Consider the following 24,667-nt stretch of genomic DNA (forward strand, 5'->3'; position numbering starts at 1 on the left):
TCGAGTGAAATGTTGTAAGATTGCTGTCGAGAGAATTGGGCAGTACTTCTAACTAGGACCGTGTTTAGATTTTAACTTTTTTCTTTAAACTATTAACTTTTTCGTCACATCAAATGTTTTGACATATGTATGGAGCATCAAATGTGGATGAAAAAAACCAATTGCACAGTCCGACTATAAATTGCGAGACGAATCTTGAGCCTAATTACGCCATGATTTGACAATGTGATGCTACAGTAAACATTGCTAATGATGGATTAATTAGGCTTAATAAATTTGTCTCGCAGTTTACATGCGGAATCTGTAATTGTTTTTGTTATTAGTCTACGTTTAATATTTCAAATATGTGTCCGTATAATTAAAAAAAAATTGGCACACTAATTAAACACAGCCTAGGTAAATCATTTTTGCCGGGTCGGCCAAACCAGATTGTATCCAGGAGAGAGAAATGTACAGAGTTTACATTATCGACAATATACTGTCTAGACGGGACAACGGTCCGATGATCGCTGCCCCCGAAAAACAAAGCAAAACGCTGCTAAGCTATCTGTGAAGTACTACTGCACGACATCCTGTCTTTTTTTTTTTAGACCATGCACGACATCCTGTCTAAGCATCAACTTACAGGATACTTATCCTTTCTTTCGCGGCTCCCTATTCCTCCTTCATTCACTCTTATCTTTCCCCACATACTCCTCTCTTTCTCCTCTCATGCTATGCTCCCCATCTCCTCCTTCCCCTAGCTCCTTTTCCCTCCCAATAACTCATGTTCCTCTTCTTTCTTCTAGCTGTGAGGAATCTTCTCCACGGACAGGTTTGGCAACATGAAGCGGGCTACTAGTGCCATTTCTAGTAGGGATACAAGCGGGGCGGGCAAGCAGGTTTTTTAGCCTAGGCCTAGGCCTCCCCTGCTACTCCTCTGGATCTAGCGGCAAGAGCGGTGGACAGCTTCAGTCTTGTGGCCTCTTTCTTTGTCTCATGCTCTAAGACATGTCAGCGCCCACTAGAAGGGGCAACTAGGTAAAAGAGAGGCTGTCGAGGAGGATGCCGACCGGCATGTGCTCCTCTTCTTAGGCGTATTGTCGAAGGTGATGGAAAGAGAAGGCCAATGAAGCTGTTAGATCTGGAGGCAACAATGTGGTTGGTGAAGTCATCATGCTCCTCGTCTAGGAGTGGGAAAAAAAGACCGAACTTAAAAGACCGAGACCGAAAAATTCGGTCCGAGGTAGTGAAAGACCGAATTTTATTTGATCAATTCGGTTAGTCTCCTCGTTAACCGAAAAGACCGAATTAACAAAAGAAATGTCCAAATGCAACCTACAAATCTACTAAGTTCAATAGGATTAAACTCTAATTTTCATATCCCTGCTACTTCTAGGCATGCAACCCGATAAGAGTCTTTACTTATATGTGCTTACGATTTTTTTTTGGATTTTTGTGTTGAAAATTTCTATGATTTCTTTGCATATATGAAAATGTTGCTGAATTTCGGTCAGGACCGAGCCTGAGACCGAATTGCCGGTCCTAATATTTTTCCGTTGAAATTCGATTTTTACTTTTCATTGACCGAACTGACCAAAAGATCGAAGACCTATACCAAAATTTTCGGTCTGACCGAATACCACCCCTATCCTCGTCAGCATTGTGTGCAGGTACATCATGCGATGTGCCATCCTCGGTTGGTAACCATAGGTACTCAACGGCTAATACCTATATGTACAAGCTTGGTACATGAGGGTACCATGGCTGGTACGGAGGGTACCCGCTGATATCCCATTGATACCAAGTATTAGGTATCAAGGCACGGTAAGAGGTTATATGGTGCTGCTGCTCAGTCGATCGGCGAGCCATCTACCAGAGCCTCGTCTCCTCCTCTCAATTCCACTCCTTCCGTTTGGCTCCAACTTTTGCTCCCTACGGTGTTTGCTACAGGCATCGCCCTGCTACTGTGATGACCTGTACTAGCACCTCCTAGTGTCCCAGCCAATACGGCCAAACATCTTTTGCTAGCGCCTCGCCATGCTTCTCCACTAGTTGATGATTCTACTCAAGGTGCGGGGCACGAGCATACGGCATGGGGTGGGACATAGGCGTGGACTCGTGAGTATGAAGTGGAGGCGCGAATGACATCAGCATATAAAGTATCTTGTAGTTGGGACGGAATACCATGCTCTAGCAATTTTCAAACTCTCTACTCATATTGTTGGGGGAATACTAGCTTCTAATATTTATTAACGCATTGCAAATGTGCGCGCGCCATGAAGAACATGCCATAGGAAATACTTTTGAGTATATTCCACCCACTATGAATGTCCATCTAATGGAATCCTTCGCATCCCCTTATAGCCCGATGTCTTGGACCACGTCCCTAAGTTGGAAATACTCTAGCAGAGCCTTGTTGGATAAGCTTCCACAGAGGTCGTGTTCGGTGCTACACCAGGTCATTTGCAACTAGGTAAATTTTGATCGTCCATCTTATTTAAAATTTATTTATGATTAGTATTTTTATTGTTATTAGATGATAAAATATGAATAGTACTTTATGCGTGACTTATGTTTTTTATTTTTTTAAAAAAGTAATTAAATAAGACGGATGATTAAAGTTGAACGCTGATACGTAATCTGAGGGGCCACGTGAAGAACTACGGACCCTTCTCTCTCTCTCTGACCAGTGGGACCGTCTTGTCGGTGTGATAACTGGATAGGCATGGATTCCCAGTCCCCACCCGCTGTCCGGCGAAGCGCCGCCCCCGGCGATGAGAGCGACGCCGACGGCGGGCGGCGGAGACGACGGAGAGGGAGGGAGGGTTTCGAGAGGAGCGCTGCGGAGAACATGGCTGATACTGGAATCTCGCCGCATCCGTTCCGTCGAAAGCATTCGCCAGATCTCGCCGCGCCCCGTCCTCTCTCCTCTCCCTCCTTATGCCGCCCGCATCTCCGCCTTGTGTCTCCTCCTGACGCCAGCGGGACGGCGGAGAAGAATCGGTATGCGACGGGGCAGTCCGTGCCGGACGCGGCCGCTCTCCGGAGGTGGAGGAGGGGCTGTCGGTTGCTCGCGAATGGGAGTGGAAGAGAAGCAGCAATGCGATTTGCAGTTCAGGTGGTACACTATCTATAGCTCTAGCTATGAGATTAATGTGGATGCAACCTGAACCAATCGTGTCTCTTTTTTACGGCATGTATCATCCATGCTCTGGACATGTTTGTTGATTTGCTTGTTTATATCTGTTTAGTAGTAGTAGTAATATATGCTAGCTCGACAGAGATGTCAGAAGTCACAGAATCTATATACAGATTAAGTCAAAACTTTGCTCCAGAAGCTTCCTGGACTGCATTGTTGTGTATTAGTACTTAATTGTTAGATTAGATGGTTTGTGTCCATTTAGTGCCTGAGCTGTGTGGATTTTCAGTTGACACTCCATTGGATAATTAATTGGTTTCTGTTTGCACAGACATGCGGATGCGGACATAATGTGGGGTGCAAACATAAGGTGACCAGGCTCGATATTGTTGAGACATGAAAAGCTGAATTAGCCGAGTTACCATTCCTCTATTAGCCGTTTCTCGATGTTCTGTGAGATGCAATATCCTGACTTGTTTGGATCCCTGAAGCTGGGCTTATCTCTATGGATATTTCTCCCTCTTGTTGGCAGGTATATTCATTTGAATCATCTGGCACTGTCAGTTGCAGGTTCTGGACCTGGTTGGAGTCTATTGTCCTTTCTTGATTTTGTTCATTTATTGTCTCTCTTTCATATTCTTTCTGAGTCTGCCCACGACGTATGCTGTCCCTTATCCTGTGCTTATTCTTGTAGAGAGTCATCATCAGGGCTATTAAAAGGGCTGAGGTTGAAGCAACTCCTGTGACTAGAAAAAGTCCTGAAAAGCTGTTGAAGTTTAGACTGCTTGAGCCGATCATGGTGCCATCATTCTGACAGGCATGCTGGTCCTCAATCCATTTCTTTTCTATATGAATTATAGAATCTCCCTCTGTTATGTTGAGGATTGCCCTTGAGAAGTCATAAACTAGTGGGGATCGTTTGGGAAATGCCTACACAAGAAGTTGAACTGATTCAGTTATGTACAAACTGATAGGTAATGAATCGCTTGCTCATCAGAAAAACAGCAAATGCACACTCAACTATAGGTCTGAAATATAGCTAATATTATTTTAAAGGTGAACATTCTAGGATTCTCCATAATACAAGAAAAATATGTTTAAGACAAATAAATTGGTGTCTGAAATAGAGCTAAATAAATTGCATGGTACATATGTGCAGTTAGTGTTACCAAAGACATGCCTATGCACTGTGGTTTAAAGTTTTTCTCCATGAACTAAAGTTACCACACAAGTAGGGGCAATATCAAACAAGAGAAATTTATTCAATGAAAAAAAAGGAAAATTGTCCACAGCAGTGTTATAGAACGCCTGTTTTAAATTCGACTGGCATTGCAAGGAACAGAAAAACACCAAGGATAATAGCCTTCCTATGTTATCTTTTTGAGAAAAGAATTATTTTCTTGTCCTTGTATTGATAAGATCACAAATATGAAACTTTGTATTGATAATACATCAAAACGCTGCTTATACTTTTTTGAGTGAATTGCTCTTTGGGCCACCCTTTACTTAATCTTCTCACTTTGGACTAGGTATTTTTGTCATTTTTTCATTTTGGACCACTCAAACTCTCTTCGTGATCACATCAACAGCCTCAAGCACATCGGCACCCTCATTCCGATGGTCTCCCCTTTTACGTTCAGCTCACATCTTTGCTGGAGGAGAGGTTGGCTAGAAAAAAGAGTTAGGGTGGTCCAAAGTGAAACAAAGGGGAAAAAAAACCTAGTCCAAAGTAAAAAAGATTGGATAGAGGGTGGTCGGAAGTGAAACTTCGGTAATTCTTGTTTTTACTCAGAACTATTTGAGCACATAAAATAATTTTCGAGGTTACATCCTCCATGGCAATTCAATTTGCAACAAGAAGAAATGTGAGTTAATCACAAATTACTACAAATCATAAGTACGTACCGCGTACAACATTATCCAACAGTGAATGTTACTCACTATAGGCGGCTAGCAGAACAAAAGAGTTACAGTATGACTTTACTAGTCACAGACTGCTTATTGTAGTAAATGATTATGGAGAATGATGGGTTCCATACCACGAATAGCTCTGTTAGAGTCCCAGGTTTGTTATTATCTTAAATTTATTATGTGTGCCTCTGTCTCCAAATGTTCTGTATGTTTTGATAAGTATGAGCAGCTCTCGAACATATATTTACAAGGATTTTTGTACTTTAGAGGTATGTTCTGTGCAAAGAAATATTTAGCAGTTTAACTTACAAAGCCAAAGCCTTCAGATTTGTAAATTGGTCCGACCATTGTGTACCCTTTGCAATGCTTTGCAAGAAATATTTTGATGTATGGAACTTCATGTACGACTGCTGCAATACCTCCATTTTGGCTCCCTTTAGCAAGTGCATCAGCAAACTCATCTGGATTTTCATATGCCCTCATTTTCGTCCTGTCAAAACCAAGTCCTTCTAGTAAATCGGACAAATAAGAGCCATTACGATACCCTACATATTCTCCACTTTTAAGGAGTTCATGAATGTCAGTCACGGTAGGTTGAAGCTGTTGCACCGTTAGCATTGAAGATAAATTGGCTGTATAGCTTGATGTAATCACAAGAAGCACAAAGACCCATACGATGACAACCAATCTAGACAAAATACTGTCCACCCTTTCCCCTGCAAAATGACAAACCTTCATTTTTTAGAAATTCAAATAAACATTAATGCTGAATTTACTCTTAGTACAGCGTATCTTTTGTTAGTTAAAGACTGAGATTGCAGAATAAAATTATTTTTGTCAGCTCTTTTTCGCTCTAATTTTGTAGTGATAGTTCAGGTTTATCTTGCCTTTAACCCCAGTAGAATCTGTCACCAAGAAATTCCTAAATCACAGAATTAAATGTCAAAAATGTAGTATTTTGCATGTAAATAAGAAAACCTAATATAATCACTTACTATCTGCAAAGAATGAGAAATATATTGCAATCCCAAGCTGGCGAAAAAATGAACCAGTCAGTTCAGCATTGTTAATTCTTCGCTCCAACAGCCATATTACAACTGCTGTGTAGATGAAGAAAGCAATGCTTCCAAACCACAAGCCAGTAGTTAATGGCTTCAAGAAAACCCATGTATTCTTATCCCTGTCGTCCTTAACTGGCACAATCATTGCCACCCCTGATTCAGTATAAGGTAGTGTGAAATCGACATATGAAGTTCTATTGTACCTGATGGTTATATCCCCAATTGCTGCATCATATACCTGCAATGCCTTTTCTTTTTTAACTTCAGTTACTCTATGATGATTTGGGAAAATCATAGAAAAATGGCAATAGTTACACCGTGCCAATCTATCCTTATCTGATGAAAGACTTTTTACTCCCCTTGAGGGGATACCAAGAAGTTCCACACTAGACAACATAGACAGACTTAATCTGAAAGGAACAGTACTGCAATCTATGCTTGAGCATACATCTAATCAATCTGTACTTATTATACATAAAACAAGGAAAAGTTACTCCCTTAGTTTTCACATAGTTTGCTCATTTTTTTTGTATACCCATCTACTATAAGTTTCATTTCAGAATGTGAATTGTTAAGTTTAAAAACTCTGACCACTAATACACACAAAATAATTTAGATTTGTTAAAGGGAATGCTATAGTAGACTTTTTGTCAAAAGCACTTTCACATCATTATGTTTTATATATTATTGACAAACATATAACTAAAAAAAATTAGCAAAAGCAAGGGAATAACTAAATTATCTTGATTAAAATTTTCATGTGGGTATACCAATCTATAGAACAGTTTTTGACAAAGTGAGAACCAAAATTCCTTACCCCAAGATGAACTTGGTAGACAAAATCATTATAGCTCCCAGAGTTTACTCCTTGTCCGTCATCAAATGCTACATATTCATAAGGTATTGCATACGGAAGTCTCTTTAACGCCTCTTCAAATACATCGATTGCATATCCAGAAGCAGTTATTTCATTGGTGGCAGTATTCCTTTCCACCTTCATAAACTCGGGATATCCACTTGTCCGTACACCTACACGGAGCTTCTTTCCATTAGTGGGAATTTGCCATCCTTTAGGCACCGTATATACTTCTCCTGGCCACATCACTCGATTAAGACCAGGCATAGAGTTCACGTTTGTTGTTTTTGATATATTTTCGTTTATTTGCCTGAATATTCCATGCTTTGTTATCCAAAAGCCTATTTCTTTTGACCTGCCTCCAACCACATTAATTATCTGGAATGTGGAAAATTCCAGCTGCCTGTTTCCAAGGTCAAATTCACCACTTAGGCCTTGAAACTTACTATGTAAGATCGAGTCTAAGAGTTCTGGACCAATTGTAGAAATTCCCAGAGTTCCCAAACTTGTTGAGTTCTTTCCGTCTTTCTGCTTTCGAAATATAGCATCAGCCATTCTTACTTTTTCTGCTGCCTGTGCTAAGGCCCAGATAGTATCATAACCCCAAAGACCGAAAGTGCTTAGTTGTGATGGTGGATCATTTGGGTTGTCTTCTTTGAACCTCTTATTCCATCTTGTAGTGAAGTCATCAAGTTCCTTTGATGCAGGCACATAGAACCTGACACCAATTGCACCATTCATTTTCTCTAGAATTGAAGTGTTTAGAGAATTAACAATATTTGAAATGCCATCTGTCAAAATCCATGCATAATCTTCGCTCATCATTCCTAAGTCCTTAGCCTTTGCGAAGAGAATGGAGGCAATGTTCAATGACATATGAACAACATAGACTCTAGTCTGCATTGTCATTAGCTTGTAGAGTTCTCTCTCAAGTTGGTCAGTAGTTGCTGATTCAGATATTGCACTGCGATATGGCATAAAAGCTCCAAATTCTTGGAGAGCATCAGCCAGGTATGGTATGATGCCCCTACCATAGTCCGTATCCTCATAAATGGGTACCACTTCCCTCCAGTCATATGCCTTAATGAGAGCAGCAATGGTATTCACTTGAGCAACATCACTTAACGTTCCACGCAAAAAATATGGCACATTGATGGATGAAAGAGCAGGGTTTGTTGCTGTGAAGGAGATTACTGGGACTTGGCTCTTGTTCCCAAGATTAGACACAAACGTAACCTCTGAAGATTTTTGTGGGCCAACGATAGCTCTCACGTTGTAATTTTCCAGCAGGTCAATTGCTTTGCAATGGAATAGGAAATCAGTTAATTTGAAGAACATGTAAGACGTGCATACATTGTGGTTGCACACATAAGAATCTTAGTGCAACTTGAGGTGTTAGGCAGCTGGAAGTAGCGGTGTTATAACTTAGAATATAATGGCTAGGCTGTATAATCACCTCTTATTAGGTGTTCATCACGACATTGGGCACATCAGAGCAAAATAGTGAGCTCATTCTACATAGCATAGCTATATTTGATACGGAGCTCTCTTTTTGCTCCAAAATTGAAGGAGTTGCTAAAGATAGAGAAGACTACACAAAGGTTGTATTTTTAAAATACAATGGCAAAAACTTAAATTCGATAAGACAAGTGTGAACTGTGAAGACACTGGATTTTAACCTGCATACAGATCTGTGGAGGTGTCACGGGATTCTAGTTTTTTATTTTGCTTAAAATTTTCATTTTTAGGATTAAGTTCTAAATGCACATAATGCTTTGAAGATTTGCAGCAATTGTAGAAAAGAGAAACGCGAAAATAAAAACTGTATAAATGAAAAACATGTGTTTCAGTGCCTTTTTTGTATCATTTTCCCTCCATTACATTTAAATATAATGAAATTGAAGTTCTAAAATTTGTGAAGTTCCCTTAACTTCAAAGAAATAACTATTGCATAGGATCTTGCCACATTATGATGCGATGATGACCCAAACTTTGATGATTTTTAGTGACAGCTTACAATTGTATAACGTACCTTCTGATGCAGCTTGGACATCATCTCCATTGGAATCTCTAATGTGGAGAACCAGCTTTGTCTTGAAGTTCCTGTGGACCGAGTAGAAATCTTCGACAGCCATCAAAACGCTGGTACGTGCTATTTTGCCCACCAGCGACTTCAGGTGGAGGATCACCCCAACATCCAGTGTGCCTGCTCCATTTTTGGTGATATTTTGAGCAACTGTCAGACTGAGGAACAAGAATAAGAATGCAGCCCTCCCAACTGCTCTCCCCATCCCGGATGGTTCTACTGGTTACTGAATGTATGGTGCTATGCAGTCTTATAGCACTGAATTTTCATTGTTCTGCTTTGGTCAAATTGCATTATAGTATTCTTTGTCTCTGAATTGAAAATTTAACCTTCCTTCTGGCTATCTACTGCTATTTCTTTGGTAAGAAGCTAAACGTTCTGTTTGTAAGTATAAAAAGATATGTTTCTGGATAGCTCCGTGTTAAGGTGACGACTTTGGGAATTCAAGAAAAATCTGGGTTGCAAGTTGCAGACGCGGGAAGAATGAGCTGGCATGTTGTGTAAGTCAAGGACTCGCCTTTTACAATTGACATGGTTGTAGGTTTTGAATCTTCAACTCTGCTGGCTTTGCTTGCTTGCTCCTGGTATGTTGCATGTGCATTACTCTCTGAGTTTTCAAATAGTACTTAGGCCCTGTTTAGTTACCACGCAAAAATTTTTCATCATATCACATCAAATGTTTAGACACATGTATGGAGTATTAAATATAGACAAAAAAAAATTAATTACACAGATTGCGTGTAAATTGCGAGATGAATCTTTTAAGCTTAATTGCTACATGATTTGACAATACAGTGCTAAGTAAACATTTGCTAATGACGGATTAATTAGGCTTAATAAATTCGTCTCGTAGTTTACGGGCGGAATCTGTAATTTGTTTTGTTATTAGTATACGTTTAATACTTTAAATGTGTGTCCGTATATTCGATGTGACACGCTAAAACTTTTTACCTCTAGATCTAAACACAGCCTTAGTTCTGTTAGTGGTCAATTATTTTGAAATGATTATATTATGACAAATGAAAGTTACTATCTCCATCCTAAAATACACTCCCCCCGTTTCATATTGTAAGACTTTTTAGTCTTACCTAGATATATCCATTGATCAATGTATATGTTTTGTATATGTGTCTAGATTCATTAACATCTTTATGAATTTAGACAATGCTAGAAAATCTTACATTGTGGAACGGAGGAAGTAGTAAATTTTAACTATGTATCTCAACATATCTTTATCCAAATATATTATTAGAAGTTATTATATTTATATTTTAGGATGGAGAGAATATATGGTTATGTTTATGATACACCGCACTATGATAATATGGCCTTTGTTTAGGTATTTACAAATTATTATAAAAGGGAGTATTCAAAATTTAAGAATAAAGTATGAACAAGTATTTAATAGAAAGCGAGATCGGAAGATTTTATTTGTAGAGCCTATGTGCTCCGGGCGTTGCCGATCAACTTTACTACTACTGTGTACTCCCTCCGTCCCCTAATATAAGCGATTTTGACATTTTGCTTGCACTGTTTGACTACTCGTCTTATTAAAAAAATTTAGAATTATTATTCATTTTATTTGTGACTTACTTTATTATTCAAAGTATTTTAAGCAGAACTTTTCGTTTTTTATATTTGCACAACTTTTTTTAAAATAAGACGAGTGGTCAAACGTTAAAAAAATATAGTGAATATCTCTTATATTAGGGGACGGAGGTAGTATACAATTTACCTAGTCAGCTCCTCTTATAAAAGAACGCTATAGAGCCATTGGTCATTGCCTGTTGCTGTGTGCAGTATGTCAGTAGCAATTTTTATCTTTTAAAAAGTACACGAGAGATTCCTTCAAGAATGACATTTCTGAAAATAATCTCATATGGTATTGTAATTTATGGACGCAGCAGTGCAGCAAAGCAAATCAGTGCATGGGACTTCCTGCTGCAAAGCAAATCAATGCATGGGACTTCCTTGCGATGCCAAGTGTATATTCTGACAAACAATTAAAATAGTCGGGAATTGTTAGATTCAGTTGACATTCGACTGCCAGATGCTGTTCCTTGAAGTCTCAAGGACCATCCAGTATCAATATTTATCCAAAAAGAATCTACAAACTGTAAAAGATGCAGGACAGGACGATAGCATGAATAAAGTGAAGATCACTGGAGTAGCAACGCTTATAAAATCCTCGTTTGGAAGAAGCTAGTCTGACGTACGTTGCTGGCATGTGGAAGATTAGTTCAGAATTAAAGGTTTGAACCAGTAATAGTAGATAAGATGAGCTAATTGTACATTTATCCTTTATTTTTGAGAAATTGTACATTTTGCTATGGACTGGCAACCGGTTCTATAAATTATCATCGACGAATATGAATACTATAAAATGTCATTACGCAACGTTTTTTTCCTTTTTTGTTCCCATTGCTATGAGGTTTCCATCGCTAGAACACTGTTTTTGTAAGTAAATTCCACAAACCATATATATTATGAACTAAGTTACATAAAACCATTTGAATTTCGACATGTGGCACATAACTCTCATAACTCTGGGTGTTATGGTCTTAAAGTTTTACAAAATCACACCGTCAATTGTTTTGGCATACTATCATATCAAAATTTTTAAAAGTGGATGTAACATTTGTATAAATAGTGGCTAAAATCCTCACAAATTTTTTAGAACTAAAAAAGTGTGACAAAATAAGTCAAAATAATCAACCGTGCAGTTTTGTGAAACTTTAGAACTACAATACTAAGATTATGTGCTACATGTCAAAACATCTATAGTTTATAGTTTCGTGAAACTTTGATTTTTTTTATAAGCCGCCACCTCACCTCACATCGTCCACTCTCCTCAAATACTTTGTGAAACATCTTTGACTTTTTTTTCTTGATTAAGTTTATAAAAAAATAGCAATATCTATAACACCAAATTAGTTTAAATAAATACAACATTGAATATATTTTGATAATATATCTATTTTGTGTTAAAAGTATTTACTATATTTTTTTATAAACTTAATCAAACTTAAAAAAAATCAAAACGGCATATAAACGGAGTGAGTACTACAAAACTACAACTATTTTGTAATAAATTTTGAATCCTATAACTATTTTAAACTGAGATAGTAATGAGAACTAAAGTTCAATATAAAATACGTCTCGTCACAGTTTTTTTTTTCATGAGCCGCCGCCTCACCTCACCTCGTCCCTTCTCCTCCTCCACCGTCGCGCCCGCGCGGGGGGTGGGGGGGGGGGGCTTCCGGAATCTAGAGGCCGGTGTTTCAGGGGCTGTTTGGTTGCTTGACAAACATTGCCACACTATAGTTAGGCAAGTTTAACTTTGTGGTGTAAATGTTAGGTTGAAGCTAAAGGTATAGCATATGCCACACTTTTCTACTCTTATTACCCATACGTCATGCACTCACTTGTTAACAAAAATTTGTCACAAGTGTGGCTCTTTTTTTTACGCCACATAAACTATGACATGCCACACTTGTGGCATACTCCCTCCATCCAAAAAAAAAGACAAACCCTGATTTCCGTGCCCAACGTTTGACCGTCCGTCTTATTTGAAAAAATTATGAAAATAATAAAAAGACAAGTCACGTATAAAATATTAATCATGTTTTATCATCTAATAATAATAAAAATACAAATTATAACGGACAGTCAAAATTGAATACGGAAACCCAGTGTTCACATGCTAGCGCGGTTGTGCAGGAGGGGCAAAGCTAGCTGCCGCCGGCGATCCGGCGGAGGGCCGCCGCCGGTGGGAAACACGCGGGCGGCGCCACAGCCGTGTCAAGGGCGAGAAGGTTCCCTCCCTCGCGCGCCTGCGTCTCGAGCCCCCTGTTCCCCCATGGGAGGTGAGCGTTTCTGATTGTTTTCCTAATGCGAGCGTTTTTATATTATCAACATCGAAGTGCCCATGACGAGATTTAGCAAAGTGATGGAAGTTTCTCGGCAAATTTTGGTCAGCAACTTCATTTCCACAAGCTTCCTGGATTTCATTGCTGTGCATTACACTGCTAGATTACGTCTGATACCTGAGCAATGTAGATTATCAGTTGACATTGGGTAATTGGTTTGCGTTGCACAGACATTCAGGAACGAACTTGCAAATGGGAGATGTTACTGGTCATATTCTAGGGACTTGAGAAGATGAATTAGCTACGATTGTGCTACTAGCTACTGCTCGATGTTCCTGGGATGAGAAATCTGGACTTGGTTGGAACCCTGAAGCTGGGCTCAGTTCTATGGATATTTCTTCCTCCTGTTGGCATGTGTATTCAGAGTCATCTGGTACTGTCAATTGCAGGTTCTGGACCTGGCTGGAATCTATTACCCTTTCTTCATTTTGTTCGTTTATGTGCTCTGGTCCATATCTGCTCCGAGTCTGGTCACGGCTTATGCTGTTTCTTATCCTGTGCTTATTCTTGTATAGAAACATCAGCAGGGCGATCAAAAGGGCTGAGGTTGAAGCAACTCCTGTGACTAGAAAAAGTCCCGAGAAGCTGTTGAAGTTTAGACTGCTCGAGCCAATGACGGTGCCATCATTCTGACAGGCATGTTGGTCCCCAATCCATTTCTTTTCTATATGAATTATAGAATCTCCCTCTAGTATGCTGAGGATTTCCCTTGAGAAGTCATAAACTAGTGGGGATCGTTTAGGAAATGCCTACACAAGAAGTAGAACTAATTCAGCTATGTGCAAACTGATAAGTATTGAAGCGATTCCTCAGCAGAAAAAAAAAAAAGGTAAGGCACAGTCTAACTATGGTTAGTTTTTTTTTAAAAGGTGAACATTCTAAAATTCTCCATAATATATGAGAAACATGTTTATGGTAAAATAGATTGCTTTGGTACACACTTGCAGTTAGTTTTTGTAATGACATACCTGTGGACTGTGGTTTTGAGTTTTTCTCAATGGGCTAAGTAAGCATATAGGTAGGGGCAATATCAATTCAGAAAAATCGATTTGATTAAAAACTGGAAAATCCAGATCAGCTTTATAGATTATCACTTTCTGAAATGATCACTTTCTGAAATGGTGGAAGTATGTACTGGGGTTATCTACCATGTAAAGTAACTGTTTTAAATTCGACTGGCATTACAAGCAACAGAAAAAACCATTGATGATAGCCTTTCTATCTTCCTTTCTTTTTAAGAAAATAAGTAGTATCTCTTTAGGAATGGAGGTAGTAGTTTTTGTTGTCCTTGTATTGATCAAATCACCATATGAAATTTGTATCGGTGGTACATCAATCCACTGCCTATACTTTTTAAGTCATTCTGTTCTTTTCTAGAACCAAAACTAAGACTTTGAATACATAAGCTCTTCAATTTCTAGAAGTTATAACCTCGAAGCCAAATTCAGTTTGCAACATGAAGAAATGTGAGCTAACCACCAGTTACAACATGTCATAGGTACACACTACTTGCAACATTGTTCAATATTGAATGCTACTTACTCACTATAGACATCTCACAGAATAAATTACTGTTAAGTTACAGTATGAATTTTAGTAGATAAACTGCTTGTTGCAGTAAATGGTTATGGAGGATGATGGGTTTCATAACAGACATAGCTATGTTTAGAGTCCACAGGTTTGTTATCATCTTGTATTTGTTATGTATGCCTCCATTTCCAAATGTTCCATATGTGCTGATAAATATAAGCAGCTCACACTCACAAGTATGTATTTACTACTAGCAATTTAACTTACAAAGCCAAAACCTTCAGATTTGTAAATTGGCCCAACCATCGTGTACCCTTTGCAGTGCTTTGCAAGAAATATTTTGATGTATGGAACTTCATGTACGACAGCAGCAATACCACCATTTTGGCTCCCTTTGGTGAGTGCATCGGCAAAGTCATCTGAATTGTCATATGCCCTAATTTTTGTTCTGTCAAAACCAAGTCCTTTTAATAGATCACCCACATAAGAACCATTATGATACCCTACATATTCTCCATTTTTAAGGAGTTCATGAACATCAGTTACTGTGGGTTGAAGCTGTTGCACAGTTAGCATTGATGATAGATTGGCCGTATAGCTTGATGTAATCACAAGAAGCACAAAGACCCATACAATGACAACCAATCTAGACAGAATACTGTCCACCCTTTCCCCTGCAAAATGGAGAACCATTATATTTTAGAACATGAAATAAACATTGATGCTGAATTTACTGTTACCACTGCAGTATCCTTTGTTTGTTATTAACTGGAATTGCTGAATAAATTGCTTATTTGTCAGCTTTCTCTCTCTATTTTTTTTAGTGTATAGTTTGGATTTGTCTTGCCTTTAACCAAAGTACAATCAGTCACCAAGAAATTCCTAAGACATTGAATGTGACGTAGACATTATCTCGTATGTAAATACTACATCCATTCTATTTTACTTGAGGATTTTGAATTGTTGAAGATGCAACTTTTGAGCATCATATTTTAACATTTTAAATTAAGGTATAATAATAAAATTATAATATCATGAAAATATTTTTAATGATAAATCCAATGATATAATTTCGAGAAAACAAATCTAAATGGTTAAACTGGTCATAAGATTAAGAAAACCTAATATCATCACTTACTATCTGCAAAGAATGAGAAATATATTGCGATCCCAAGCTGGCGAAAAAATGAACCAGTCAGTTCAGCATTATTGATTCGTCGCTCCAACAGCCATATTACAATTGCTGTGTAGATGAAGAAAGCAATGCTTCCAAACCACAAGTCAGTAGTTAATGGCTTCAAGAAAACCCATGTATTTTTATCCCTGTCGTCCTTGACTGGCACTATCATTGCCACTCCAGATTCTGTATAAGGTAGTGTGAAGTCAACATATGAAGTTCTATTATACCTGATGGTTATATCCCCAATTGCCGTATCATATACCTGTAAGGTTTTTTATTCTCTTGTTTCAGTTACTCATGACTTTCTGGTGACTAGTGGAAAACAACAGGAAAAATGATACAAATATGGTGGAAAATGTAAAAGAAGATAAAATATATCCAAACTGAACTACGTGAAAGATCACCGAATTGTTCCAATAGGAGTAGACTAATATAATTTGGTGAAAAATAAATTTCTTGGAATAATTAAATTAGCTTTAATAAAATTTTCAAGTAGGCATACCAATTTGTATAGGATTTTTTTGACAAAGTGAGAATCAGAATGTCTTACCCCAAGATGAACTTGGTACACAAAATCATTATAGCTCCCAGAATTTACTCCTTGTCCATTATCAAATGCTACATATTCATAAGGTATTGCATAAGGAAGCCTCCTTAATACCTCTTCAAATACGTCGATTGCATACCCAGAGGCAGTTACTTCATTGGTGACAGGATTCTTTTCCACCTTCATAAGCTCAGGATATCCACTTGTCCGTACACCTACACGGAGCTTCTTTCCATTAGTGGGAATTTGCCATCCTTTAGGCACTGTATATACTTCTCCTGGCCACATCACTGGATCAAGATCAGGCACAAAGTTTATGTTTGTTGTTTTATTTTCGTTCAGTTGTCGGAAGATTCCCTGTTTTGCTGTCCAAAAGCCTATTTCTTTTGACCTGCTTCCAACCACATTAATTATCTGGAATGTGGAAAACTCCCGCTGCCTGTTTCTAAGGTCAAATTCACCACTTAGACCTCTGAACTTACTATGTAAGATCGAATCTAGGAGTTTCGGACCAATTGTAGAAATTCCCAGAGTTCCCAAACTTGTTGTGTTCTTTGTATCTTTCTGTTTCTGAAATATGGCATCAGCCATGTTTACCTTTTCTGCTGCTTGTGCTAAGGCCCAAGTAGTATCATAACCCCAAAGCCCGAAAATGCTTAGTTGTGATGGTGGATCATTTGGGTAGTCTTGTTTGAACCTCTTATTCCATCTTGCAGTGAAGTCGTGAAGTTCCTTTGATGCGGGCAGATAGAACCTGACACCAATTGCACCATTAATTTCCTCAAGAATTGAAGGGCTTAGGGAATTAACAATATTCGAAATACCATCTGTCAAAATCCATGCATAACCTTTGCTCATCATTCCTAATTCCTTGGCCTTTGTGAAGAGAATGGAGGCAATGTTCACTGACATATGAACAACGTAAATCCTAGTCTGCATTGTCATTAGCTTGTAGAGTTCTTGCTCAACTTGGTCAGTGTTTGCTGATTTAGATATCGCACTGCGATAAGGCATATAAGCTCCGAATTCTTGGAGGGCATCAGCAAGATATGGTATGATGCCCCTACCATAGTCTGTATCCTCGTAGATGGGTACCACTTCCCTCCAGCCATATGCCTTGATAAGAGCAGCAATTGTATTCACTTGAGCAACATCACTTAATGTTCCACGCAAAAAATATGGCACATCGATAGATGATAGAGTGGGGTTTGTTGCAGTGAAGGAGATAACTGGGACTTGGCTCTTGTTCCCAAGATCAGACACAAAAGTAGCCTCTGAAGATTTTTGTGGGCCAACTATAGCCTTCACGTTGTAATTTTCCAGCAGATCAATTGCTTTGCAATGGAATAGGAAAGCAATTAATTTAATGGACATTTGTACTGTGGTTTTCTCTAAGAATATTATTGCAGGTATAGGAGTGTTATGCAGCTAGAACTAGCTGTTCTATAACTTAGAATATGATGGGTTGACTGTCTAATCACTTAATACGGAACTATGATAGTGGTTTATTCAGACACTGAGCACAGGGGAGCAAAACAGGGAGCTTGCTCTAACTTATCTTAGTTATATTTGGTATGGAGCTTTCCTCTTTTTTTTTCCTGCTCCAAAATTGAAGAAGTTGCTAATAAGAGAGAACAGAACAGAGGGATTTATTTGCAAAGTCAGTGGTATAAACGTAAATTCAGTAACTCAAGTTGGGAGGTCCTCACTTTTAACTCAATACAGATCCATGGAGTTGTCATAGGAAATTTAATTTAGCTTAAAATTTGTTGGATTTAGCTTAACGTTGTAAATGCACATAATATTTTGAAGATTTGCAGCAGCAGTAGAAAAGAGAAATGTGAAAATAAAAGCTATATAAATGAAAAGAAATGGAGTTTCAGTGTTTTTTTTAATCTTTTTTTCCTCTATAACTTTTTAATCTAAAGAAATTAAAGTTTTAAAATTTCTGAAGTTCCCTTCTTTATATGATCTTGCCTCATTATGATGCCGTGATCCGAAATTTGACAATATCAGTTGATAAACTCTAAAACGTACCTTCTGATGCAGCCTGGATATCGTCTCCATTGGAATCCCTAATGTGGAGAACTAACTTTGTCTTGAAGCTCCTGTGGACTGCATAGAAATCCTCCACAGCCATCATAATGCTGGTATGTGCCATTTTGCCCACCAACGATTTCAGATGGAGAATCACTCCAACATTCAGTGTACCTGTTCCACTTTCAGTTGTATATTGAGCGACAGTCAGACTGAGGAGCAAGAAGAAGATTGCAGCCCTCTCAGGTGCTCTCTCCATCCCTATCCTGTGGTCTGCTCTGCTGGTTACTGAATGTATGGTGCCATGCAGTCTTATAGCACTGATTTTTCATTTCTTTGACTTGGTCAGATTGCATTATAGGCTCTGTTGTCTCTGAATTAAAATTATAAGCTTCCTTCTTGCTGTTCATAGGATTGAAAGGAACTGGCAAGATTATATAAACAATAGTAAGGTGATCGGCAACGCCTAGAAGAGTGCATGGGCTTTGCAAATGAAATCTTACCATCTCTGTTTCCCTATACTTGTCACCAGAAATTACTATTCTTCAAACTTTGATTACTCACCTTTTAGTAATAAATTTGTTTATAAATATTTAAAAACACAACGTATTATACCAGGAGAGTCAAAATTCAGAACCTCAGGCATTAAATACGTTGTCACAACACACCATTTCGTAAGGCCCAAAGACCACTTGAGGAAGGTGTGTATGTCCAGCTCATTTTTCCTACGTTTGCAAGCTAGAATTTCCTTGTATTTTCCAGACATACCTGAACAGGGAGCTATTAGGAAAAATCATTTATATTTATAAACAGAATGATAGCTTCTTTTAAAATGGTATGGGATATTCCTTGAAGAGTGCATATGGTAGGTCTAAAAATATTCTCCTGGTATCGTAATTTATGGGTACATCACTGATTATACTGTTTGTAATGGCAAGTCAACTCAATGGGATTTTCTCTGATCACAAGAGTCCAGAATTGGCAGATGTGGTTGACATTCAACAATCAGATTTGGTTGACATTCAATTGAGCTTCTGTTCGTTGAAGCTTCAAGGACCATCCAATCCAATCCAATCAATTTGGTCCATAAAAAAAATTAAAAACTTATTGAGATGTTGATTGACGAATTAAGATGAACAATATTGTAAGGTGCAGGACGTACACTACCAAGAATAAGTGGTAAGCACTGGAGGAGCAACACATACAAAACCTTTGTCTGACCTGGATTTTGCTTGGTTCAAAGGTTAGTACTGGAGTAGCAACACTTACAATATCTTTGTCTGACCTAGATTTTGATTGGTTCAAAGGTTGCTCTCCTTTATACACCAAGATTCAAGAGGTTACAACCCACACTAAGGAAGGTTAGGCCAGGGTATAAGGGTTGACTCAAGGGAATTGTTGACAAGCTGTTGTTATAACATTCTAAGGGAACATTCTATAACTGCATGATTGGGTAGATTATGGACAGAGGAAAATTTCTCCTATGGATTAACTGAATGTTATAAAGCTATCAAATAGCTTAGAGAGTTATCTCAACATTGCTGATGTGGGAAGTTTTTAGTAAAATCGTAATCTTTGGTGGTGTGTGATGAACAACCTATTATAGCTGTTAAGAACGCGCCCTCAATTTTGAACTAAAAGATCATGTCTGTCCTTTTCTTTTGGGAAGTTTCAAGGAAACTTCAAGCATTTTCTTTTCCTCCCCTGAATTTTTTTAATACACTGAAAAAAGAGTTAAAGAATAACACTAGATGAGAGAAGCATATCCTGATCAAATGTCGTCCATTTCGACTTTGCAGGTAATGGACTGATCGCTAACGATCGTCTGCTGCAGTGGCACTGCCTTCTTCACTCCGATTCCTTGCTTCGCCTCCGTCAGGTATGCTTCTCCTGGCACTGGCAGCTGCAGGCGATCTAAATGGCTATTCTTCCCAATTAATGGGTCAGGCAATGCTAGTTCTCACAGGGGGGTTGTCACCTGTCGAAGGAAATGTCCGGTAGCATTAGCAACTAGTATAGCTTCCCGAGCTTACAGCTTTGCTGCTTACCGGGCCTTGTTCTCGTCCTCGTCCTCGCCGGAGCTTTGCTCTTGATGTAATTAACTGAGTCTAAATAAAGCTTCTATTATCTTAAAAAAAAAAAGAATGCCTATACATGAGCAGTGCAACAACCAGGGTTTACAATCCCTCTAGGAGAACCAGACCTCTCGGACCAGCTCTGCTCAACTTTACAGTTTTTCAGTCAAGTTAAAAAAAAATTAAACTGGTTTTTTTTTTTACAAAAATTGATTGGATTTTACTAGGAGTCCCCTGGGATTTGACAAAAAAACTGAAAAAAACCGCTGAGCCCCGGGTTTTGGCTCGGTGTCAGTTTGGTAAAAAAAAATTGAAAAAGATTTTAGCATGTAGTTTGCACAGTAGGCCTAAATTAATATTGGATACCTGATATAAGTTGACGGAACCAAAGCCCAAAGGCCCATTCTCCCTCACCGGTGTAGGAAAAAGTCCAATTCAGGTCCTTCAATTAGGGTTGAGTTTTTTTTTTCCGAGGAAAATAGGGGTTGAGTTTTAAGCGCATCCCCAACCACAAAACCAAATATAAAGCACCATAAACATCTGAAACCAATACAAATTGAGTCACACGACGGTTTTGGTTGATGTGGTGTGTTGTCCCCGTCGTCGTCCTATGTGGCGCCTATTTTGGGTTTCCTGGAGTCAGCTTTCTCATGAGAAATGAACTATCCTCACACTTCAGTTTTAACTTGTTTTTTCTTTCTTTCTTGTGACCGAGTCATAAGCTTGTAATGAACTTTAACATATAACTAGAAAGAATCACGCGCTACGCTGCGTGTGATTATAAATAATTTGGTGCGACCAATCAGACATAATAATAACAGCATAACTTTCTACGAAATAGCTACAATTCTCAGCATTAAGTGGAAAATGATATACATGTATATATAGGTAAGATCCAAATATATTTTGATTCGTTTGATCGGATGACTATGTGTAAAATCGTGTGCTAAGCAAAAGCAGCTCTCATACCAAGAGACATAGCCCTACACACTATGGAGTATATTAGATAACTTTACATGTTTGTCACAACGATCATTGAAAAAGTAAAAATAAATAAACTACCATGGAACACTAAAAAGGACATCATTTTTTGTCCACATAGCTTTCCCTTCCTGAATTATCGACACTATATGGCACCTGCATTGTAAGGATGTTTCAGAGTTAATGAAAACAGAGCAAAGTATACAAATCCAGAGTTAGTCAGATGAAAACAGAGCAAGTATACAAATCCAATTCATTACGTCCTTTAGAGAAGAGTTGAGACCTACTGACTAAATATTACTTGAATGCATTTTGTGCTCACATAGTATATACCAAATTGAATGAAATAAAAAGCATGTACATACATAGAGCATGCAACAATTAAAAAAGTACAAATTGGATCGCAACTACATCAATACGTACATAGGTAGAAGAAATTTTGAAGGGATTGATTCACACTCGTTGGAAAGAAAGGATAGCTGCACAAATCAAGAGTACAGTGTGCATCCAATTACCTGTCACCCGTTTAAGATTTATCATAGCCGTACAGTGTGCACGCATCAAACAGAAGAAATGGTTCCTCTAAAAAAGTGCTATACTGCTACGTGTTGCTCCTTGTGAGTTGTAAGGTGACTAATGAGAAAAAGGTTGGTCCAACTAAACTGTGACCCACAAACCATTTCTTTCTATAGCAAATCGATTCTACACGAATGCAGCTGTACAATCTTTCAACCTCAAATATGCTCTCTACAATGTGAATATTAAGTTTTGCACTTTCTGATTCAATAATGAAAGCCATGCTTTGTGGGTCACTCTTGTTCTTTCACTTTTTGCTTATAAGAAAATAGAAAATGGTCCTGCAAGTCTGCAAAAATACACATACAAAGAAAATAATGACATAAGGTAAATGATTACTAAAAATAACTGCAGGTCAAAATCTGGAACTGTAATAGGAGTTTCAGAGGATTACACAAGCTCATCCACTCAAATTTGCACAATTGTGTACAACGAAGTCCTGTCGTCAGGAGCACCTGAGCAATGCACTTAAACCAAAAGGTTACAGCGTCCATAGAGCACGTGCATGAGGTAAAGAATCAGTCAAGCATGGCAGTCAGTCAAAATTTGACAATGTAATTGCGGATTTGAGGCTCCAGAAAATTACGTGAGCCCATCCACCAGGATATGTACAACTACAACAACAAACTCCTTCAGTATGGAGCAGAAATTCTCATCAACCAAAAGCTAGATATTAGTTTGTGTAGAACCTATCAAGATCCAAAATACCTTGCATGTGATTTTCTTGACTGAACAGGTACTCAGGTAGTATTAGATACTTCCATTCACATAAGTTCAAAAGAGTTGAATCCTCCAAAGTCTAAACAATGCTGCACCTAACAAAAGGTCATTTGTATGACAGTTACTATCTTAAGATCACTAACTCAGCGCAAGTTTTCTTTAACGATTGGATGAGCACATTACTGGTATCAGTTCACCGCAGTTACATAGAAAAACTAACTTGCCATCAGCAGCATGTTTAAAAAAAATGATCTCATGCCTTTAAGGAAACATTGAGAAAGCCTAGTAAAACGAAAGCTATGGTACTAAATGTGTAAACCTCCATGAAACTATAAAAATATCCTGCCATATTATATTATCTTAGAACAATTTTGATAAACTCCTCTATAAAATGTAAGTAAATAATTGGTATTACAGCTGGATACATGGTATATTTAGACAATAGGTAATTCTGAAGACAAAGTGCAACATTGAAGTTTCTATAGATTAAATATCTGGCGTATATGTTATTCTTGTGCTCCATACAATGGGAAGATCGCAGAGAGTCCATGGCAAAGGGTCATATCAGTACTGCAACAGTCATGCGCAATGAAGAAGCATATATAGACTTTTCATATGATTTAAGGAGAAAATCTAAAGCACAATTTACCTATATACTGATATGCTCCACAAAGAACCATTTGTGAGCAGACCTAGCACAGCTTCATACTTCTATTTTTGGATATGAAAATTAGGAGACCCATAATTAGAATGTCGCACAGGGTATACTTCCTGACAGGTTGAGATGGAGCATGAACATATGTTAGACATCACAATGAAATAAGCACAAAGCATATCGTTGAGACAAAATGGGAAATTACTCTGGATTCGCCAATTTGACTGCAATGCAAGTACTGACAGTTGCTCCAGGAGAGATGCCATGTTAGTTCAAATGCCCATCAGTAGTGGGTTGCCTCTCCCAGTGAACCAAAAAAAGAAGTGAAGAAGAAAAAAAGAGCAGGACCAACCAAGCTGTTGCAGTCGTCGTCACTGTACCTAGCCATAGTCGACGCTGCCCTGCCGTCGTCGTGGCTTTGGGGTCTGAGCCGCGCCACTCTGGCTCTAGCTTCTCCTTCCCAGCCTCCTAGCCATCGGTCAGCCCCCACACCCTAGCGTTCATGTGTCCTCCTCATAGGAGACCAAATAGCCCCTTGGATCTGCCACCGAGCGGCGCGGAGAGCGGGAGGAAGAGGGTCGAGAGGAGCAGTGGAGGACCGGAGAGGAAGAGGAGAAGAGAGCAGGGGTGGCAGCCTTCACTTCTGGTCGAGATCATCAATTCCGACGGCCATCGAGACAAACCTGCAACAACCAAGCGGCGCGGATAGGTCGATCGAGAGAGATGTGATGGCGGAGCAGAGATGAAAGAGGGGAAGAGGGTCGCTATGGCTTGCGTCCCTTTCCTCCAGGCTGCTAGATCCACCAGCGAGGTCGGGGTCTTCGGATCTGGCAGCCCCGGGCTCCTCGCTGATCCACCGGCAAGGAGGACGGCGTCGGCACTGCGATGATAAGAGGAGGAGGGTGAGGCGGCAATGGCGCAAAGCGAGGGGAGGAGTAGCCGAGGATGGAGAGCATGAAGGAGAGGGCACCGAGCGACGGCGGCGGCGGCGACGACGGCGATGACGGCGTATGCGAGGGGAGGAGAAGGGCGAGGGAGCGGGCTGCGGGCCGGCGCGCGTGAGGGAGGAGCAGGCGAGGCGGCGCACCTGCGAGGCTGCGAGGGAAGCGGACAATGAGGCTAGGGTTTGGCGCAGGCTGGTGCAATCTCTGCCGTCCGTTTGCGATCCGACGATACCACGGGTGTGGAAGCGCCGGCACAGTAGGACAGATGTACGACTCAGATCGATCGTAGCGCAAGATCGGACGGTGGGAATCTAGGACCGGCACATAATTAACTGGAAGTTCGGGGACCTTTGTGCAAAAATACGCTGACGTGGAGCTCAAGCATTCCCACGGTGTTTAAGTAAACTAATATTCCTTCTTGTCAGGTTTCATAATGTATAATATATATATATATATAT

General features: G+C 39.2%; 2 protein-coding genes and 3 long non-coding RNA genes across 7 annotated transcripts; 2 read left to right on the plus strand and 3 right to left on the minus strand.

Moving 5' to 3' along the window:
• The first annotated feature begins 2,670 nt into the window (after positions 1–2,670).
• On the plus strand, positions 2,671–11,432 carry LOC112936448 (uncharacterized). 3 transcript variants are annotated; one of them, XR_003238655.2, is made up of 5 exons: positions 2,671–3,100; positions 3,453–3,653; positions 3,816–4,095; positions 8,994–9,535; positions 10,940–11,432. It is a non-coding gene; the product is annotated as an uncharacterized lncRNA (long non-coding RNA). The 3 variants fall into 3 exon arrangements; XR_010735104.1 differs by having other exon boundaries at positions 3,816–3,938; XR_010735105.1 differs by having other exon boundaries at positions 3,816–3,938; positions 10,943–11,432.
• On the minus strand, positions 3,267–9,240 carry LOC4347123 (glutamate receptor 2.8). The gene is made up of 5 exons (XM_015755712.3): positions 8,982–9,240; positions 6,911–8,247; positions 6,028–6,331; positions 5,342–5,748; positions 3,267–4,051 (listed from the first exon to the last, which is right to left on the minus strand). The coding sequence occupies exons 1-5, from the start codon at positions 9,238–9,240 to the stop codon at positions 3,554–3,556; spliced, it is 2,805 nt and encodes a 934-aa protein (XP_015611198.1). The 3' UTR covers positions 3,267–3,553.
• Positions 11,433–12,734: 1,302 nt separating the features above from the next.
• On the plus strand, positions 12,735–20,400 carry LOC112936396 (uncharacterized). Its single transcript, XR_003238501.2, has 6 exons — positions 12,735–12,901; positions 13,135–13,353; positions 13,480–13,600; positions 18,271–18,371; positions 18,448–18,504; positions 20,058–20,400. It is a non-coding gene; the product is annotated as an uncharacterized lncRNA (long non-coding RNA).
• LOC107275670 (glutamate receptor 2.8) lies at positions 13,174–18,397 on the minus strand. Its single transcript, XM_026020245.2, has 5 exons — positions 18,259–18,397; positions 16,225–17,555; positions 15,633–15,936; positions 14,762–15,168; positions 13,174–13,713 (listed from the first exon to the last, which is right to left on the minus strand). Exons 1-5 carry the CDS (start codon positions 18,380–18,382, stop codon positions 13,174–13,176), a joined length of 2,706 nt encoding a protein of 901 aa, XP_025876030.2. The 5' UTR covers positions 18,383–18,397.
• A 1,416-nt stretch (positions 20,401–21,816) lies between the features above and the next one.
• LOC9267310 (uncharacterized) lies at positions 21,817–24,340 on the minus strand. The gene is made up of 7 exons (XR_010735099.1): positions 24,236–24,340; positions 23,618–24,145; positions 23,471–23,503; positions 23,260–23,381; positions 22,599–22,705; positions 22,285–22,504; positions 21,817–22,179 (listed from the first exon to the last, which is right to left on the minus strand). It is a non-coding gene; the product is annotated as an uncharacterized lncRNA (long non-coding RNA).
• Between the last annotated feature and the right edge of the window lie 327 nt (positions 24,341–24,667).

This window comes from Oryza sativa, chromosome 9, assembly GCF_034140825.1.
Source record: "Oryza sativa Japonica Group chromosome 9, ASM3414082v1".
Lineage (NCBI taxonomy): Eukaryota > Viridiplantae > Streptophyta > Magnoliopsida > Poales > Poaceae > Oryza > Oryza sativa.

Coding starts and splice junctions, on each gene's coding strand:
- LOC107275670 (XM_026020245.2), bottom strand. CDS start 18,382: ATGGCACATACCAGCATTATGATGGCTGTGGAGGATTTCTATGCAGTC. Junction 17,556..18,258: donor TATCCAGGCTGCATCAGAAG/GTACGTTTTAGA, acceptor TCCATTGCAAAG/CAATTGATCTGCTGGAAAAT. Junction 15,937..16,224: donor TGTACCAAGTTCATCTTGGG/GTAAGACATTCT, acceptor AAAACCTTACAG/GTATATGATACGGCAATTGG.
- LOC4347123 (XM_015755712.3), bottom strand. CDS start 9,240: ATGGGGAGAGCAGTTGGGAGGGCTGCATTCTTATTCTTGTTCCTCAGT. Junction 8,248..8,981: donor TGTCCAAGCTGCATCAGAAG/GTACGTTATACA, acceptor TCCATTGCAAAG/CAATTGACCTGCTGGAAAAT. Junction 5,749..6,027: donor TTTCTCATTCTTTGCAGATA/GTAAGTGATTAT, acceptor GTCATTTTGCAG/GGGAAAGGGTGGACAGTATT.